Consider the following 19,886-nt stretch of genomic DNA (forward strand, 5'->3'; position numbering starts at 1 on the left):
TCAGAACCCCCTTCCCCTCCCCCATTTCTGAAGAAGGGTCTAGGCCCGAAACGTCAGCTTTCCTGCTCCTCTGATGCTGCTTGGCCTGCTGTGTTCATCCAGCTCTACACCTTGTTAACTCAGATTTTCCAGCATCTGCAGTTCCTACTATCTCTGAGCTAATAAAGTTCTTTTTTGTTTGTTTTTGCTGAACCCTTTCTCAGCATTGTTATTTGAGGATAACATTGTTAATTGTCCATGCATTTTTATAAACTTCACCTCATCAGGAATGTATCTGTATTTTATCAGGCGTTGTTCAACCCTACATCATTAATGTTAACACTACCATGATTCTTTCTTTGCTTTTGCACTGACGTGGTATATTCGTTACTGGCTAATGTGGAATATACAAGGGACAATCAGACTGAATACTAAACAGTATAGAGAAGAAGTGTAAAAAGAAGAGGCAAAAGGTCAGGACAAGAATAGACTGGTTGCTAAGTAAAAGGGAGCCCAAAGGTCTCAATTGTCAGGAGTAGTGGAGTTGATTAGGCAAGAAAGTGGTGATTCATTGGTGAACATAAAAGGCATGGCTGAGGTCCTGAATGAATACTCTTTATTAGTGTTTACCTAGAAAATGACTTTGCCAAAAAAAAACAAAGCAACAAAATTTTACTGAATGAGGTAAAAATTAAGAGGAGGTACAACTATAAAATGTGGGTATCTCTGGCTAGGCCAGCATTTATTGCTCTTTCCTAATTACCCAAGAGCAGTTAAGTGTTGACCACAATACTGAGAGTCTGGAGTCCCATGTAGGACAGAACAAAAAAGGATGGCAGTTTCCTTTCCTAAAGGACATTAATGAAGCAGATGGATTTTTCCAGTCTAGTGATAATACCACTGGGCCATCACTTCCCATATGAGGGGAGTTAAAAATATGAATTAAAATTGTTTTCACCAGTACCTAAATTGGATAGTCTGATCTGGTTGGGATGATTCCCAGGTTTCTGATGGAAGAAATGGTGGAAAATATTGAGCTCTTGATTGCAATCTCTCGATTTAGTCCTTGGGTACATGGGTGGTGGCAGAGGAGTTGAGGATTGCAAACGTTACATAGCTTTTGCACTAAAGGCTGAGAAATAAACCTGGCAATATCAGAAAGACCAGGAAATTTCATGTTATCACCAAGTGCCTCATCTCAGTTGATGATTCAGTACTCATCCATGCTAAACGCCATTTGGAGGAAGCCCTGAGGATGGCAAGGGCACAGAATGTGCTCATTGGGGACTTTAATGTCCATCACCAAGAGTGATTTAGAGTACTACCACTGACTGAGGTGGTCAAGTCCTGAATATCTGCTGCAGGCGCCGCCTAGCAGGTGGTCAGAGAACCATTAAGAGGGAAAAGCCTACTAGACCTTGTGCTCGTCAGTCAACCTGTTGCAGATGCATCTGCCCATGAGGTAGCGACCACTGAACATGCCTTGTAAAGACAAAATGCCATCTGCACACTGGGCACAGTCTCTATCTGCCATCATGCTAAATAGTATAAATCAACCCAAGTTCATTGAAGATGAAGGGTGTAGGAGGGAATGCCAAAAACAGAATCAGGAATAACTTTAAAAGTGAGGTCAGCCTGTTGACGCTGTAACCTGGGACAAGTTGTATGGCAAACCATGGAAGAACAAATGACAGTGCTAAGCAATCCCACAGCAACATTCCAGATCGCAGCTTCCCCATCCTCCCACATCCAGTCATGAATGGTGGTTGTTAATTAAACAAAGCTCCACAAATATCCAATCCTTCGTGCTGGGGGAGCTCAGCAATGGGGAACCCCCATTGATGCCAAAGATGAATTTAAAGTATTTGCATCGTCTCCAAACAGAAGGGCTGAGAGAATAATCCATCATGTCGTCTTTCTGCAGTCCCAAGTGTCACAAACCTCAGACAATTTAGTTCGTTCCAAATGATATCTAAAAATGATTGCAGGCATTGGATACTGGAAATGCTATGTACCGTGATCACCTCCTAGCAATAGTACTGATGACACATTGTGCAGAGCTAACCACACCCTGGTCGCGCTGTACCAGGACAGCTACAACACTGTCATCTACCCAACTATAGAAAATTGTTCAGGAGCATCTGCTTACAAAAAGCAAAAGTGAAATGACTCCAGAGGCTGGTATACTGTCACCAAATCACCCTTTATTTACACATCAAATCCTTGACACTGATCCAGCTTTTTCAGAGCCAGCTCTCAATGAATAGGATGTCTGACAATCCTGTTCTTATGTCAGCCAGGGCTCCCTGATTGGGGCTGTTAGTCTGGTCCAATCAGGTTACTCATATTCTGAGGTCCACCTGGCTGACCTCATTGCAGTTCCTACACAGGGCAAATCCAATCCTGCCAATTCCCACCACTTAAGATCAGAAAAAATGAGCAGTAGGCCATTCAAGCCTGCCCCACCCTTGAATAAGATTTATGTTTGATCTGGTTGTGGCCTTAGTACCAATCCTGCAAGTCCCCTATAACCTCTAACTCTCTGGCTGACCAAAAATCTGAAATTTAAAAGGGAGTTAGATAATGACTTAGCCTCTAGCACTTTGTAAAGGAGAATTCCAATGGCTAACAATGTTTATGAAAGAAGGAATTACTCTCCATAAATGGGAGATTACTTTTACATTGTGGCTCCAAGTTCTAGATTTGGCCCACGAGAAGAAATATCCAACATCTATCCTGTCAATCCACTCAAAAATATGTATGCTTCAGTAAGATCACCTTTCTTCCAATCTTTAATGAATATAGATCAACTTACACAACCTTTCCTCATGAAACAACTCCTTTACCCAGGAATCTGCATAGTCAACCTTCTTTGAATTCCTTCCAATGCAATCCAATGAATCTCCTTAGCTTCCTCCATCATCTGCAAAGTAATGCAAGGTGCAATGGTGCTATCAAGCAGCAGTTACATAGCAATACTTTGTCTCTGCCTTCAAATAAGAGAGGGATGAAGCTGTTTTTCTAGTTAAAAAGGACAAGTGAGAAATAGTATTAGATTAAATAATCACAATGAAAAGGGAAGTAATGGAGACCGACATCCTTGAATGTGGACAGATCACTAGGATCAGATGCATTATGTCCTCAACTGTTAAAGGAAGCCGGGGTGGAAATGAGTTCGTTTACAATAAATATGTCCATAGGAATAGGAACAGGAGTAGGCCATTTGGCCCCTCGATCGTGTTCCATCATTCAACAGATCATGGCTGATCTAATGCTCCTCTCGTCCACTTTCCTGACCCTTTTTCCCCCGCAATGTAAAAGTAATCTCCCATTTCTGGAGAGTAATTCCTTCTTTCATAAACATTGTTAGCCATTGGAATTCTCCTTTACAAAGAGCTAGAGGCTAGGCCATTATCTAACTCCACTTTTCTTTTCAGATTTTTGGTCAGCCAGAGAGTTAGAGGTTATGGGGGACATGCAGGATATTTATAGGCATTCTCCTATAAATATTTATTTTTCTGTTGATGACAAAACCAGATATAAATTATCTTTGTCCTGAATAGCAGTCAGTCAGGCACATTGATCATCTTGGTGATTTAATGTGGTAGTTACAAATTTATGACAGCTTGTGGAATAATAGAGCACAGTTATCAGTGCACTCTCTTCCTAATTAAGTTTTCACATTGCTATATATGAAACGGATGAGGGTTTTTTCATCTTCAGTTTCAGATGGTTATAAAAGTGAAATGTCTACACTGATAGAATTCTTCTAATGCCATTCTTGTTGTATAACTCTTAATTCTCTATTTGTCTGTATATATCACATTTTCCCTTTTTGGATGATATTTTCTATTCATGTAATTTTTTTTAACTTGGGTTTGAAATTTGTAGAGACTATATTTGAAGGTAGGCAACAAAGTGTTATGGTGCAGGAAGATTAGTTTGATGATACCATGATATTGAGATGCAATGTCTTAACAGGATTTTCTGCTGATAACCTGGGTTTGTTTTTTTTTACAGCAATGTACAAGGAGCTTTCAAGCGATAAAGATTCTGTGTTGGCAAATTTTTACAAGTTCTTTATATTTTTAAAAAAGCAAATGATAGCAGTGCTCAGCAGGTCTGGTACCACCTATGGACAGAGTATCATAGTTAACAGAACTGATCTCTGCCTCCATTTCCCCATCCCTCTGGGACCTGTAAAATGATGTAGGCTTATCAGGCTGGCTGTCTGACATTGTCCCACAGCCAACCAATTTTGCAAAGGATTAATAATAATGACGGGCAGGTAATTTTAAAGTTATTAGTTGCCATTGTCAGTTATTTGTCTATTCCTTTCTAATTTTATGAACAGCACATGAGATGCACAGGGGCATGCTTTTGGCTCCTCAAAGAAAGTGAGTTCTGAACAGCAGTTTATTTGAGGGGGGAAATCTGGCAGTCAAAATTTGAAACTGTCTGTAGGCTTTAAGCTAAAGAAATGACACCTATTTGGAGAAACTGCAGAAATTCTGGTCAAAGTGAAGTGCTTTTACCGTAGAGTGTTTACCAAGTCTTCAATTAGTGGAGGCAGAACAAGGTTCCTGAGAGGCACTTCATCTGGCTATAGGGTCAACGCTTTCAGACTTTTGACTCCTCCAGTACGGTGGTGCAGAGATGGGGATGAAGAACATGGAATGATGACCAGGAGTTCCAACGAGTTGATTTTGGTATAGTCAAAAGACAGCACAGAAGGCTAGAGGGCAGCTTCATGATTGCAGGAGATTCTACTCCCTTCCAACCAGTATTCTGTTTCATAGAGAGTCCAAGCATCAAAGTCTCCAATGTTTCTCTAGGATGTTGCTGGTGGAGCTATGCAGTTTCAGAAAACAAGAGTTTACACCATAGGAAGTGGTGGATACCTAACACTGGAATGTTGAAAATAATGTTGGCATTTATTCACCTGAGATTTATTCCAGGGTGAGCTAGAAACCTATCCATGCAACCCATCGCTGCATAAGGAAATCACAGAAATCATTGACTGTCGGGTTAGCTAATATCTTGTTTAAACCGCTAACCTTGCTGACAGGATAGTTGACTTCAGAACCGTGACTGGAATGCTTTGGATGCATGGGATCATAGTCTGTATTCACGGGGTTATCAAGGCTCACACAGGAAGCAGTGCGCTTCCCAAATGTTCAAGTTATCTGCATTATTCTGTCAATGAAGAGATGCATAGTTGGCCCATCTTGCCCATCCATCATTCCATACGTCACATGGATATGATCACACAATGGTGTATGCCCTCTCCATCCACTCAGTGCTATGCTTTGTCTCTCCTTGAATGTTTCCTGTCTGGACAATCGTATGGTCAGAAGACTGGAGCTGTCATTTCACACTCTGTTGTTTGCACACTTTTTTTGCTTTGCTGTGACCTGTCTGATGAATCAGGCCTTCTTCTCCATCAGTGTCACCACAGCAATGAATGACATCACATCTTCCATGTGCTGATGAACTCTAATGTTATAAATTCACTTGTCCTGCAAGTACAATGTATAACTCCTGTCTCAAGCTCCAACTCTTCTAGTGAGGCTGAAACATGTTAAAGGTACAGCATCATGCCAGTTGTATGACATGGCCAAGTGACCATTTCAACCATCTAAGAACAGTGTTTACCCATCACTAAAGACAGATCCAGGAGCATCTGAATGTGGGTGCCTGGTTTTGCCGCATGGTGTGGATCTACTGCCTGGCTCCACATTTCATGGGCGACTTTTTAAATTCATGTTTGCCTTCCATTTGCAATTCTAAATATCACTTGCCCTTTCCAGATAACATAGGTAATTAAATCTATTCCTAATCAGGCATTCAGTTGACCACCTATCCCTAACACCTCTAGCTATTTGTTCTTAGGCTTGCTGGCTCTGACAGAAGTGCCTCCAGGGCAACATTGCTGAGTGACTTTATCATTCCTGATAATAAAGCCAGTTTTTCTGAACTTCCATTGATATAGATCCTCTCTTCTCAGAATCTGTCCACAAGGTGTCGGCGATGCTTTCAGAAGTAAGTCCAACATCTTGCTGATGGGCGCCACAATCTGTTCGCCACGCTTAATTGGCCATCTCTCCCAAATACCAGCCGTTCCAGTCTCGTTGATTCCAGAGTGATCTCCGGTCCTTGTGAGCCCTGAGTTGAAACCTGGCACGTTCTGGAGTCCAGGCCCAGTACAGTCTGGAGGCTAGGTGCCAGCCTCGGACTGGGCTGGAAGACTGTTGTTCTGAACTATTTTTTTGTCCTAAAATCTGCAATGCTGAACTTTTTACTTCTGTCTTTTTCTGAGAACTGTAACTGAAGAAGCTGAACCTAGAGACCTTTTGTACCTAAGAAAATACAGTAATAAACAACTTGCACACTTTGCTGTCCTCATTTGAGTACATGTGACAGTAAAGCTAATTCTAATTCTCATAAAGCCAAATGTATGCCACTGATTCAAATATGCCCAACACCAGGTCATCCAGCTGATTTGGTCACATGCAGGCCAATGTTTCAACCTTTCAGCAGGTAATTTTACTCTTTTGCATCATGTTGCTGATCAGTTTAAAATTCAGGGACGTGAAATTCTGCACTTTGACATTTTTTTTTGACCACTGACTCCCCCCCGCAATAGTCCTTTGCTTCATTTCCTAGCTACATAATCTACAGTGTCACATTCTGTTGTTAGAATGGATTTGTTCTGTATTAAGTGCACTAATTGCAGTGAATGCTGAAATTCTGAGATCACTTTGGTCGTTCCATACTAATGCATTTGTCTATGTTTTTGATGGTTGTGGAAGGTAAACAGAAAAAGCTGGTGTTTCTATGCACTTGCAGTCTAATAGTTTCACCCATTTGAAGAAGCCTAGAAATATTTGCATTTCACTAGAGATCATAAAAAGTGTTCTTTTTCCAACCCTTCGCACTGCAGCATTGAACTATAATGTGTGCATGATTTGTTGTCACACAATTTCAGACTTTTTGACTTCACCCACTCTTACCCTTGAGAATTACTCAATAGTATTACCATTCCATCTACTTTTGTACCTTCCTCTTCCTGACTTAGTTGCTACATTGCTCATGTATCCTGAAATTCTGGCAAAATGTGCTGTTACAAGTTATTTCAAACATTTGACCTTTTGACCCAAGTGTCATGTCTGAAGAATACACTTATGTTATCATCTGATCTGTTTACACTGTGTTCTCATCTTAGCTATTTAAAGTTATAAAACACTGCTTTGGAATTTGCTGAAGTAAGGCTTTATACATAAGTGGTTTAATAAGGCTTTCTCTTGCATCTTTTGGCTTGATGTTTTTTTTAGTTCATAGAACTGCACAGCAGTATCTGCACCAGTGCATGTTCAGAGCATCTGGGACCTTGATTGATGACTTAAGTTTCATTCTGTAAAAGGAGAAACAGTTAAGAATTGAAAAGCAACTGTGCGTGCACAGCTGCAAAAATACGCATGCGCACATGCATGCACACAAAAATCAGGGAAAGAAATAAAGAGAAAGATGGGCTTTGTTAACTTTTCTCTTGTTTAACACTTGACACTTATTAAAATGTCTTGACAGCAATTCATCCACTGAAAGTGACTCCACAAATTGTCTAAACCCAGAGAATGAATGGCAGTCAGTGATAATTATTGATGTTAAAACTTAGTAATTGCTAGACTTGGGTGGGTTTAATGTGCAAATGCAGCAATTGCATAAAACTCATGGGGGCTTTAGGAGCGAGGTACTTTTTGTTTTGAGTTGCTAGTTTTACATAGCCAACAGCAGTATGATGTGAATCATTCTGCAACTTTAAACAATTTTGTTTGATCTCTTCTTGATTATAAATTGCTGTCCATTTTTCACACTAATGACATGTCGTTTCAAATGTTGTTTTCAGCAAATTTTGATCTTATTCCCAGTTACTTCTATCACCAGATCTCTCTCATACGCATTTTATTTATGTTAATATTCCGATGCAAGTGCTGTCTAATGTTAACACTCGGTGAGACAATGTGGAGTCATCACAAAAGTTAAAGTACACAAATTTCAGGCCCAGGTCGACAAAGCATGAACCAGGTTTTTTACTTAAGAATGATTACAATTTATTGCAAATGAATATATTCCAGCTCCAGGTAAATAATTATGAACTACACCTGTCTAGCAGTTCCCATCCTGTGGACCTTTGACATAGGTCCTCCTTAGAAAAGGAATTTAGAAACTCATTACCTTTAAGGGATTAATGCCTTGAACTTCATGCATGGTTTCAGCTTCTACTGCTTATATCCACCTGTCCAAAATACTTTGCTTAACCATTTCAAATTCAGTATATTTTTGTCAAAGCTGTTTCCTTAAATTCTAAAAACCTTGCCTGTATGCATCAGGCATATATTCATATGCAGCAAATACAGTTTTCTTTACAACATCATAATCCCAAGAAATCTCCTCTGACAGGAAAACATAAATTTCCTGTGCTTTACGTGTCAATGTATTCTCTATGAGCAAAGCCTAGTCCTCCCCAATTCATTTGTCTAGCCATTTTCTCAAATGACGTGAAGAATCCCTCAACATTTTTTTCTTGAAATTTTGATAGGGCCTGTGCAAACTTAAACATTTCATTTCCGGACCTCAAATTATGACAGCTTCTCCCCACCAAGGTCTGCATCAAAATCTGACATTTTCTGGTTCATTTTAAACTTGCGCTTAATTCCATTTCCCTTTGCTTATCTTTCTCTGGTCTTCCTTTGCCTTTTTCTGCCTTCTCTAGTTTCTCAAACTTCTCCTTATTCTCAAGCTGACTGACCATGACTGACTTTTACTTGTTTAGGATCTTTCACTACCTTGAGTACCTGATCATTCTTGTATTTCCTCCTAAACCCAAGTGTCATGCTAATACCTCAATTATCTCTACCTTCTTAGTCAGGCAGTGCTACCTCCAGTTTACGTTCTGAGCCATTCAATCAAGTTTTTGAAAGTTTTCTTCACCTGTGTTATTTACTAATACCACAAGCAAATTCTCATTATCTCCTTTTACAAATAAATCCCGAGAAGACCTCAAACATTGTTATTCCTCACTTGGTAGTGCTGGGAATTTTCTTGATTATTTCAATATTCTTTGAGTACTTTTATAGTGAATACTCAAAATTGCCCAATTTATCTGCCTGTTAGACTCAGATTAATAGAATACATGACCAGGTTTCTGTACTTTTTATTATAAAGAAGTAGATTCTAGCTACAGTTAAATTATGAATTATCAACCTAGAATTCTACTAATTCGAACTCTAAAACTCCCCCAAATGCAGGTAGGTATCTTGACCGAAATCAAAGTCTGGAAGACAATCCAAATCCCTGTCCATAGGAATCCGAGACTATCATTTTGGCTTGCCAGGTCCTGCTGCTCTTCAGTCTTCTTCTACATGTACTTTCTCTGATTTGTTGGAGGCACAGAACGACTGATTCACAACTTAGTGGTTAAGAGCCATAGCTTATAGCAACTAATGAGGAAAATAAATGGACTCTCTTCAGGCTTGAGGTGTTTTTAAACTGCAGAGGAATGGATAGCTCCTTTTTCAGAAGTCCCCATTTGCTTCTGACCAGACGTTCATCACCACAAACTCTTCAGCTATGCTGGAGCCAGTCACACAGTTGTTGCCAGACAGGAACGCCTTTGTTAATGATAACTCGTCACCATACCCCAGATCAAGCAGTTGCTTGTTGTCTGCTGAATCTTCATTTGTACATACCCCTTGGCTCCTGTTTTTCACCCCCCCACCCCCCGCAAAGTTTAACGAAACCGTAATGTAAACAACATGTACAATAAATATCAGGCAATTTGTTTTTAAAGCAATGCTTTCCAAAATCCTTGTTTCTTTCCTAAAACAGTTCCTTTCCTATTTAGTCAACAATCAAAAATACCGGAAAATAGAGATTTGGTCTCTGCATTTGCATTTGATGACAGAGTATGTTGATATGACTCACTGATGTAGACCATATGCAATTATCAAATTATCTTATTTTCTTCCCATGTCCTTTAGAAGCAGCCACACTGATATTTTTACTTATGATTAAAATCATCTTATCTGACATGAAAAACCTTAACCACTTTTCCTATATTAATCTTGACATTGTACTCTAGTGATTTATTTTGCATTTGAACATGATAAGTTACAACTTGAAATTCTTAGTTCTAAGATGGATAAACTCATAATACTAAAAGTTATATGTATAATCATATTTACTAATTGCAAGCAATCAACTGATGACTTTTTATAGTTGCCAGTTTGGTTAGTCTGTTATGTAGCAGCAATTATTTTGTACTAAAATACTGTTGTTAAAAATGTTATGTTATGTTTGTTATTTCAGAATTTTAAAGAATTAGTTAGGTGCCTAGTTTTTCCTGATTTACTAAGGACCAGATGACACCACTAATGAATTGATGTATTTTTCTGACAGTGATTAGGGCTCTCTGTAATATACGAATAACTTCTGATCCAATTGATGCCCTATGGCAGTCTGACAATCATTTTACAATGTTAATAGCCACTGATGCAACATCTATCAATGCTTCTTTCTTCTCCAGGAAAAGTTCTTTGATAAAACTCCTTACTCGATTATGTTTGGGCCAGACAAATGTGGTGAAGACTACAAACTGCACTTCATCTTCAGACACCAGAATCCTATAACTGGAGACTATGAAGAAAAGCATGCTAAACGCCCTGACGTAGATTTAAAAAAGTTCTTCACTGACAAGATCACACATTTGTACACTCTAGGTACTCTAAACAGTTTGGATGACTTGGACAATTTGTGTATTTTCCACTATCATGTCTTTTATGTTCAAAAATTTGACCGGACTTTAAATAGAACATGTTTAGAAGGAGGTAGCAAGGTATTCATACATTTTTGTGGGGGGGCCTGAATGAATCTTATTTATTTAGTTAATTGACTTTATTGCCCTGAAATACATGAACGAGCTTTGCAGAGAGCGTCTGTTCTTCTAGATTCATTAAGCCTTCATACTCTACTCTTAACTACCACATCTGGATCCCTTCACAGACTCATATGTGCTAAATGCTTTTGAGTAAACAATGATTCAGAATGTATGACTGACCTTCTTTCTTATGGATGGCTGAAATTTCACATCTTGTTCATTTTATGCTTCAGCAAATTATTCACTTTTTGCCACTTAAGGGGAATCTTTCAATGTGTATTTCATTAAATTTATGTGAAAAATTAATAATATTTAATCACAATGATTTTGAGTGGGGATTTATTGATGAATTATAATTAAATGATGAATCACAACCTGTACATTGTGCATGCAATTCGGATTTTGAGCCTTTCTCCATTATGAAACTTAAGCTTCACACTACTTGAAATTTATCTAGCGTATTAAATTTACTAAGAGATTATGCTGTGATCTACCTTCCAATGCCAGTTAGACCATTTTCCAAAGAAATGTAATGTGTACTGCATGTGCATAATCTCAACAGAAAATGAAAAATAACCACTGCTTCAACTGTTCGTATCATAGCCCACTGTTTTGGATACATGTTCTGAGGGGCTTTTGTGACACAGTAGTAGTGTCCCTATCTCTGAGCCATGAGATCTGGGTCCTATAGGATATTATTAATTTGGAGAAGGTTCAGAAAAGATTTATCAGAATGTTGTTGGATCTAGAGGGCTTGAGTGATAAGGAGAGGCTAGATAGGCTAGGACTTCTTTCACTGGAGCGTAAGAGGTCGAGGGGTGACTTTTATAGAGGTTTATCAAATCATGAGGGGCATAGATAAGGTGAATAGAAAAGGTCTTCCCCCATAGGATGGGGGAGCTCAAAACTAAGGGGTATAGGTTTAAGGTGAGAGGTGAAAGCTTTACGAGACTGAGGGGCAATATTTTCACACAGAGGGTGGTGCATTTATAGGATGACCTGCCAGAGAAAGTGGTAGTTGCAAGCACAATTGCAGCATTTAAAAACAAAAAAGCATTTGAACGGGTACGTGAATAGGAAAGGTTTAGAGAGTTATGGGCCAAATGCAACCAAATGGGACAAGTTTAGGAAACCTGATCGGTATGGACGAATTGGACTAAAGGGTATGTTTCTATGCTGTATAACTCTCTGATTCTAAGTCCCACCAACTCCAGAAGTGTATAATAACAGGAGGTTATAAAATATCTTTCTGACAGCCAGATTCATTTCATGTGTCTTCACATTTCCCAACAGTTAAGTTTGCTAATTTGCAATATGCACATAATTATACTTGATGAGCTTCAGTGATTTGAACTGAGTAGTTGAGACGACCTGGATTCACCTCCTGAGCCTGGGAGGAGACAAGACAGATTGAAGATAATTTTGTTTTGTGCTTTCCCCTATAGCTAAGTCAAGAATGGTCACTGGTAACAAAACATCGACACATTTCAAAAATATCATGGCTTTGAATATCTTTAACTTTTTATATCTGCATGATAATGTATAAAAAATCATGTGTAAAATTATGCCCACCCTATAATGTATTCCCTTCACGTATGAATCCTGTTCCTGTGGAGAAGAATGTGTGCATGGAGCATTGTATAGTTGTTGAATTTCCCTAGGATATCAACCTTTTTTTAATTAAATGGCTTTTTGTTTAATATTTCTGACAGTGCTAAATCCAGATAACAGCTTTGAGATGCTGATTGACCAAACAGTTGTTAGTAAAGGGAATCTGCTGGAAGATATGACTCCACCTATTAATCCACCTAAAGAAGTAGATGATCCTAATGACCGTAAACCTGAAGATTGGGATGAAAGACCAAAAATCCCTGACCCTGATGCGCAGAAGCCTGAAGACTGGTGAGTACCATCTTGAGGAGAGCTTATGAAATGCTTTAATTTAAATGTTTAATTTGATACCTTTGGAATATAGTGTCAAAAATGTCTTTCTGCATTTTATCAATGCAGACGTGTATTATATATTTCATAATTTTGAATACTTCTACAGTTACAACTACAAAATAAAGGATCTTCTTTCAGGGATGAAGATGCTCCAGCAAAAATAATTGATCCAGATGCTGTGAAACCAGAAGGCTGGCTTGATGATGAACCAGAGTACGTCCCTGATCCTAGTGCAGAGAAACCAGAGGATTGGTAATTATTTTTCATTTTTTTTAGGATTGTTAATTTCAAAGTGTAGGTCCTTGTAAGGAGGCAGAAGAAATGGAAGACTTCTTGATCTTAGATGTGAAAGATAACAAATAAACATGCAGGCTACAAAGATCTGTGCCAATTAAATATGTTCAACGACTTAGTTTACGAATGCATTTTCCAGAAAAAAATTAATTTTCTACTGACTTTAGGATTCAAGGCATAGGTTAAATTTAATGCTATATTCACTGAGACGGAAATGACAGACAAGTAACATCTGAGCGATGCAATGCAGTCCTTTGATTACGGTTTCTTGTCCAATTGTTGATGCAATGACCTGTAAATTTTCTTTACTACTGTTACTTTGATATTTTGGGGGGGTCGGCAAAAAAACAGATTTGCAGTACAATGTATATGGGTAATGCAGTCAGAATATAATTTCCTCTTCAGGGATGAAGAAATGGATGGTGAGTGGGAAGCTCCCCAGATTCCTAATCCTAAATGTGAAACTGCTCCTGGGTGTGGTGTTTGGGAACCACCTATGATGAACAACCCTAGCTATAAAGGAAAATGGAAACCACCTATGATAGATAATCCAAACTATCAGGTATGCAATAAAACCTGTGTTAAAATATATCATCTATATGGAAAGAGGAATTATGAGCCATCGATTTAGATGGGCAATATAACAGGAGGAAGTGAAGAGAATTAGAACTAAGATATTGATGTATTAGGATGTTAGATATTTGCACTAGATGGCTGGTGGCGTAGTTGAAACTACTTTTGAGATCTTCTGTTTCTATATACATATTGTTATGGAATGCTTTAGCACCGTTGATTATCAAGATGGAACAAGAATAGGACAAATATTTAATAAGTAAGCTAAAAATATGGAAAGTAAATATGGTGAAATAGTAAATATCATTCCAATGCTACAACAAGGACACTGTGTGTTCAGGGAGATGCACCCATTTCATGGACAGACCAGGCTGTATCCACAGTTTGTTCACTTTGGTGTCTTAGTGCTCACTCACTCTGAGCCTATCTGGATAATCACCACATCCCTGCCTTACCTTTTTTGCACTTTAACCCTGAAGGCAGAGATGCCTGGTTGTCAGTACTGCGTTATTGCCATGCTGTTTAGGCAGATACAAAGCAGGAAAGCTTGTTTTGATTGCCAGCAGTCCTCCATCATATTAAGGAGGAAGGGCTTTGCTCTGGGAGGACAGCCTTCAATATCAGTCTAAGGGCTAGGTCTGGGTCGCTCAGAGCAGCCTGAGTCGGGATCACCTTCTTAAAGAGTGACGTCATATGCCAGGCAGCCCACTAACTGTCTTGGCTCTTTCAATTGTGCACTATATTTCCTCCTGAAATGAGAGAAACACAGGTATTACAGTTGAAAGTTAATGTCACACCTGTTTGTTCTGGTGGAGGTGGGCAATGCAAAGGACATGCAGGATTACGATGCAGGCATGTCAAGTTGGTGGCATACAGCAAGCAAAGACAGAGAGTGGTGGAGTAGTTAAAGGTTATTTTTGTAAGAGCAAGTAAACTGGCTGGAACTTACAGCAAGAAACCTTCTTCCAAAAGGAAACTCTTAAGAAACTGATACAGCCAAAACAAAAGTAAGATTTAGCCTTTTATTACATGTAGCGATACTTTACAGAATGAAAGAGGAGGGAAGTGAAATCTCAGAATTCTCCATTTAAAATACTACTTGAAAAAGTCTCCTAGTTTGGGTTGGAATTGTATCTGGTGCATGTGAGGCAAACTGGATTTCCTTACTCCTTTCCTTAGCTTCTGCAGAAATAATATGTTTCACTATTCTGAGGATTATGATGAAGGGAAGCGCACTATTAATAATGCAAGATAAATTTGGAATGAGCAGGAAGTATATTTTGGATGGCATTTATTTGTTTTTCTCATTTTATATGCAGGGTGTATGGAATCCAAGGAAAGTCGAAAATCCTAATTATTTTGAAGATTTAGAACCTTACAAAATGACTCCAATCATTGCTGTTGGTCTAGAACTGTGGTCCATGACTTCTGACATCTTGTTTGATAACTTTATCATCTGTACTGAGAAGGAAGTGTCTGACCAATGGGCAGCAGATGGCTGGAAGTTGAAGAAAATGGTGGCTACTGCAAATGAGGTATGAAACATCTTGATGTAATCAAGAGGTGCATTTTACTTTGAAGAAATTAACTTTTTCTTCCACTCCTATTTGTTTCTGGTAAGCAGTGAGTAAGGTGTGTCACTGGTTTGTAGTTTACTGTGAACCTTAGCAACTACAAACAGTAACAGGAGATCTTGGCACTGTGGAATGATCCTACTAAAGCATGTGGGAATTCAGGGACACTTCCAGTGTCCATGTATGCAGAAAGTGAAATTCAGTTGCAGCCCTTGATTTGCCACATGGAGAGGCTGGAGCTGTAGGTGACTTGGTATGGCGCATCTATGATGCTGAGAATGTCATGGATAACAGCTTTAGAGAGCCAGTCACACCACAAATAAGCGCTACACAGACAAAAGTGCATTCGATGACCACCAGGAGGGCTAGTAAGCGTGGGCAGGCATTGCAGGAGGACCCTGTGGCCATTCCCCTCTCAGACAGATATACCATTTTGGAAACTGATGCGGAGGAGTGGCCTCTTGGAAAAGCAACAGCAGCAGCCAAGTCAATGGCACCACAATTGGCTCTATTGTACAGCAGCGATGGTCAAAGTGTAGTCAAGTGGTAGTGATAGGGGACTCCATAATCAGGGGACCAGATAAACATTTCTGTGGTCATGAGTGAGATTCCAAGGTGCTGTGTTGTCTCCCTGGTGCTGGGCTAAAGTATATCTCTGAGCAGGCACAGGACATTGTGAAGGGGAAGGGTGAGCAGCCAGTGGTCATTGTCCATGTTGGTATGAACAATATAGGCAGAGAGATGAGGTCTTGCAAGAGTAATTTAGTAAGTTAGGAAGTTGAAAATCAGGGCCTCTAGGGTTGTAACCTCAGGATTACTCCCTGTGCCACATGTTGGTGAGGCCAGAAATGACAAGCTAGTACAGATGAATGCATTGCGAAAGAGCTGGTATAGGAGGGAGGGCTTCAGATATTTGGATTGCTGGGATCTTGACCAGTACAACTGGGACATATACAAAAGGACAGGTTGTACATAAACTGGAGGGGCATCAGTATCCTTGCAGGGAGGTTTGTTAGTGCCATTTGGAAGGGTTTAAACTAATGTGGCTTTAGGGTGGGAAATGGTACAGTAGGTCAGCACGCAGAGTGATTTCAGGAGAAGGTCCATGTCAAGTATGTCTAACAAGAACAACAGGCAGGGCCAGGTTAATGAACGTGGTAGGACTGGCAGTCTGAACTGTATTTATTTTAATGCAAGGAGCATAACTGGTAAAAGCAGATGAGTTTAGAGTCCGAATTGGTGTAAGGGACTCCTGTGTGGTAGCCATTACAGAAACTTGGTTCAAAGAAGGGCAAGACAAAGATTTCCAACATTCAAGGCTTTGGATGGTTCAGGCGGGATGGAGAGGGAGGTAAAAAGGGTGGGCAAGTTGCATAACTGATTAAAGGGAGTGACACAATTGTACTAAAGGGAACATCTTGGAGGGATCATCCAGCAAGACTGTTTTAAAAAAAAAGTGCAGTCACTATAATGGGGTAATACTATAAGCCTCCCTGTAACCAATGAGAGATAGAGGATAGATGTGTAAGCAAATCAAAAGATATAAAAGCAACAGGGCTTTTGTAGTGGGTGATATTAATTTCCTCAACATTGACTGGGCCTCTCTTTAGTGCCAGGGGCTTGCTTAGGGCACAATTGTTAGGTGCATGCAGGAGGATTTATTGGGGATAATCAGCATGGCTTTATGCAGGGGAGGTCTTGTCTCACAAGCTTCAGTTTTTTTGAGAAAGTGAAAAAAATGATAGAGGATAGGGCAGTTGATGGACTTTACTAAAGCATTTGATAAGGTCCCTTGTGCTAGGCTGGTCCAGAGGCCTAAGCTACAAGTTGGCAAATTGGTTACAAAATTGGTTTGGTCATAGCAGACAGAGGTAGTTGTGGAGGGGTGTTTTTCTGACTGGAGGTCTGTGACCAATGGTGTTCCTCATTGACCATTGTGGAACTTTCACCTTTGAAATAAATATTTGACTTAGATGAAAATGTACTGCAAAAAAAAATGCTGGAAATCACAGCGGGTCAGGCAGTGTGGATAATGAGTAATCAAATATATTTTGAATAGTCAAAAAATAAAAAACTAGATTCCATTCTGTGAACAGATTTCCTAGATTACAGACAAGAGTGAAAAATGCATAACCTACATGCTAAGCTGAATGTGAACGAATGGTGGCAGAACAACTTGAGGTGTGATATCCTTGGAAAGTATTAGGGAAACTAATGTGGCAAAAGGCCAACAAGTCTTGCAACCTAATGGGTTGCATCCTCGGATTTTAGCAAAAGTAGCTAGAGAGTTAACTGGTAGTAATCTTCGATAAATCCTTGGATTCTAGAAAAGTCAAGAGTTGGAAAACTGCCAACGCAATGCACTTGCTCAAAGAGGGAGGGAGACAGAAAACAGGTGACTGTAGGCCAGTTAGCTTTATATGTCATTGGGAAAATGTTGAATTCTTTATAAAGGAAGTATTAACAGAACATGTGGAAATACATATGATCAAGCAGAGTCAGGATGACTTCATGAAAGGGAAATCCTGCATGACCAATTTGACATTTCTTTTGAGGAGATACCGCACACAAGCCTCTTTTAAGGGCATATGGGTAGCATATTAGTATGGATAGAGGATTGGCAAACTAAAAGAAGATAGAGTTGGTATAAGTGGGTGCATTTTCAGTAGGCAATAGGGAAAGCAGATGGAGTATAAAAATAGGGAAGTCTTGCTAAACAATACAAGGTACCAGTTAGACCATAACTGGAATACTGTGAACAATTTTGGTTCCCTTATCTAAGGAAAGACGAGCTGCCATTGTCACAGTGGAGAGAGGTTTCACTCAGTTGAACCCAAATCTTGTGAGATTGTATTCCAAGAAGGAGTTCAGTAGGTTGGGCCTGGTCTCATTTGAGTTTGGAATGAGAGGAGACCTTTATTGAAGCATATAATTTTTTTTTTTAGGAGACTTGACAGGGTAGATGTGGAGAGGTTGTTTCTCCTGATGGGAGAGTCGAGGACCAGAGGCATAATCTCAGAATAAGGGGTTGTCCGTATCCAACACTGAGGAGGAATCTCTTCTCTTGGAGACTAGTGGATCTGTAGAATTCTTTATTTCAGCCTTAAACATACATAACAACCCAGCCTGCACAGTCCTCTGTAATGAATAGTTTTTTTTATCAGTGAGGGAATTGAGGCCTTACAGGGGGAGGGCAGGAAAGTGGGAGATCATCCACGATTTCATTCGGTGATCGAGAAACTTGACGGACTGAATAGCCTACCTCTGCTCCTATGTCTTATGATCTCTTTAAGCTCAAAAACAGAAGTCCAATCTTAAAAGTTTTTAATCCAGTATGGTTTTGCTACAATAATAACTATAAGAAAACAATTTGCATTTTAATTAAAGTTTTTAGGGATTTATTTTCCCCATTTTTATGGGTTTCATTTTATTTTACTTCGTTCTCTGTCCTATTTAGCATAGGTCCCCTTCTGTTTTTCTCCTGCCTCCCAACATCCATTCTGCTGATGAGAATTTTAAGAGCATTCTACTAATAAATCAGTTTTAAAACTGAGTTTAATTCAAACTTAATGAACCTTACCGTATCATTTGATGCTACTTAAATCAATCCTGTATTTATTTGGTATAGTTTACCCACAGTGATGTTGAGATTTCCAGTACAGCAAAAGTCCTTGTGTGTATCACGTTGAAGATTATTTGGTATCATTTATGTGACTCATCTTTCTCTCTTTTCAGCCTGGTGTGTTGGGTCAGTTGACAACTGCTGCAGAAGAGCGTCCCTGGCTTTGGATTATTTACATCCTGACAGCTGTTTTACCTTTAGGGCTAATTGTGCTGTTCTGCTGGCCAAGCAAGGTAAGAAAATGCATGAAAGGTTTGATAGATGTTTTCTAATCAACCTGTTTAGAGATGTTACTACACACCTCCTGGAGAAAGTGGGACTTGACCCCGAGCCTTCTAGGTCAGAGTTAGGACATTTCTACCACATCACCTTTCCCTCAAGGGTACTGATGGACACCATGTGGTGGAAACACCCAGTTTTTTTTTAATTTTCTCTTCAGCATGTTACTATGCACCTCTGGAGCAGTTGGGACTTGAACTTGAACCTTCTGGCTCAGACTTTACCACAAGAGCAAAATATTTTTAAGTCAATCTGCCAGACACGTAATGGCACTTTTTTGGAACCGCTAGGACTTGAACTTGAGCTTTCAGTGGCTCTTTGATTAACTGTCTATTTTCAGCTTTACAGGTTATGACGCTCCCATATTTGATCGCTGGATAATGCTGAATTTGACCTGGGTGAGGAAGTACTGGTGCTGATTTTTATTGAGGCATCAGGGGCTTCAATTGGTGGGGTGAGATGCTTAATTTTGGGCCTTCTCCCCCAGAATATAAATATGGTGAAGATGGCTGAGTTTGGATACACCGTCACCTTGCCAATTTAGGTCATTTTTCTGCCTCTAAACTTGCTATCTCCACAGCAGAAAATTAACTCTACATCCGAGAAATCCTTCCCATTGAGCTTACAGAAGAAATATCAGACAATGTTCCCACTGCCAATTCTTTTTAATTTTTTTTCCCCCCTA

The 19,886-nt window shown here is 39.5% G+C and overlaps 1 protein-coding gene across 3 annotated transcripts in view; it reads left to right on the top strand.

Annotated features, from left to right (window-relative positions):
• Window positions 1-19,886, top strand: part of LOC109915480 (calnexin-like) — a 53,809-nt gene that overhangs the window by 22,179 nt on the left and 11,744 nt on the right. For all 3 annotated transcript variants that reach the window (XM_048599066.1, XM_048599050.1, XM_048599057.1), the window contains exons 7-12: window positions 10,565-10,757; window positions 12,628-12,817; window positions 12,998-13,111; window positions 13,559-13,715; window positions 15,046-15,261; window positions 19,036-19,155. In XM_048599066.1, the coding sequence (XP_048455023.1) occupies window positions 10,565-10,757; window positions 12,628-12,817; window positions 12,998-13,111; window positions 13,559-13,715; window positions 15,046-15,261; window positions 19,036-19,155 (990 nt within the window). The remainder of the gene's footprint in view (window positions 1-10,564; window positions 10,758-12,627; window positions 12,818-12,997; window positions 13,112-13,558; window positions 13,716-15,045; window positions 15,262-19,035; window positions 19,156-19,886) is intronic.

The sequence above is a fragment of the Rhincodon typus genome, chromosome 1 (genome assembly GCF_021869965.1).
Source record: "Rhincodon typus isolate 14 chromosome 1, sRhiTyp1.1, whole genome shotgun sequence".
Lineage (NCBI taxonomy): Eukaryota > Metazoa > Chordata > Chondrichthyes > Orectolobiformes > Rhincodontidae > Rhincodon > Rhincodon typus.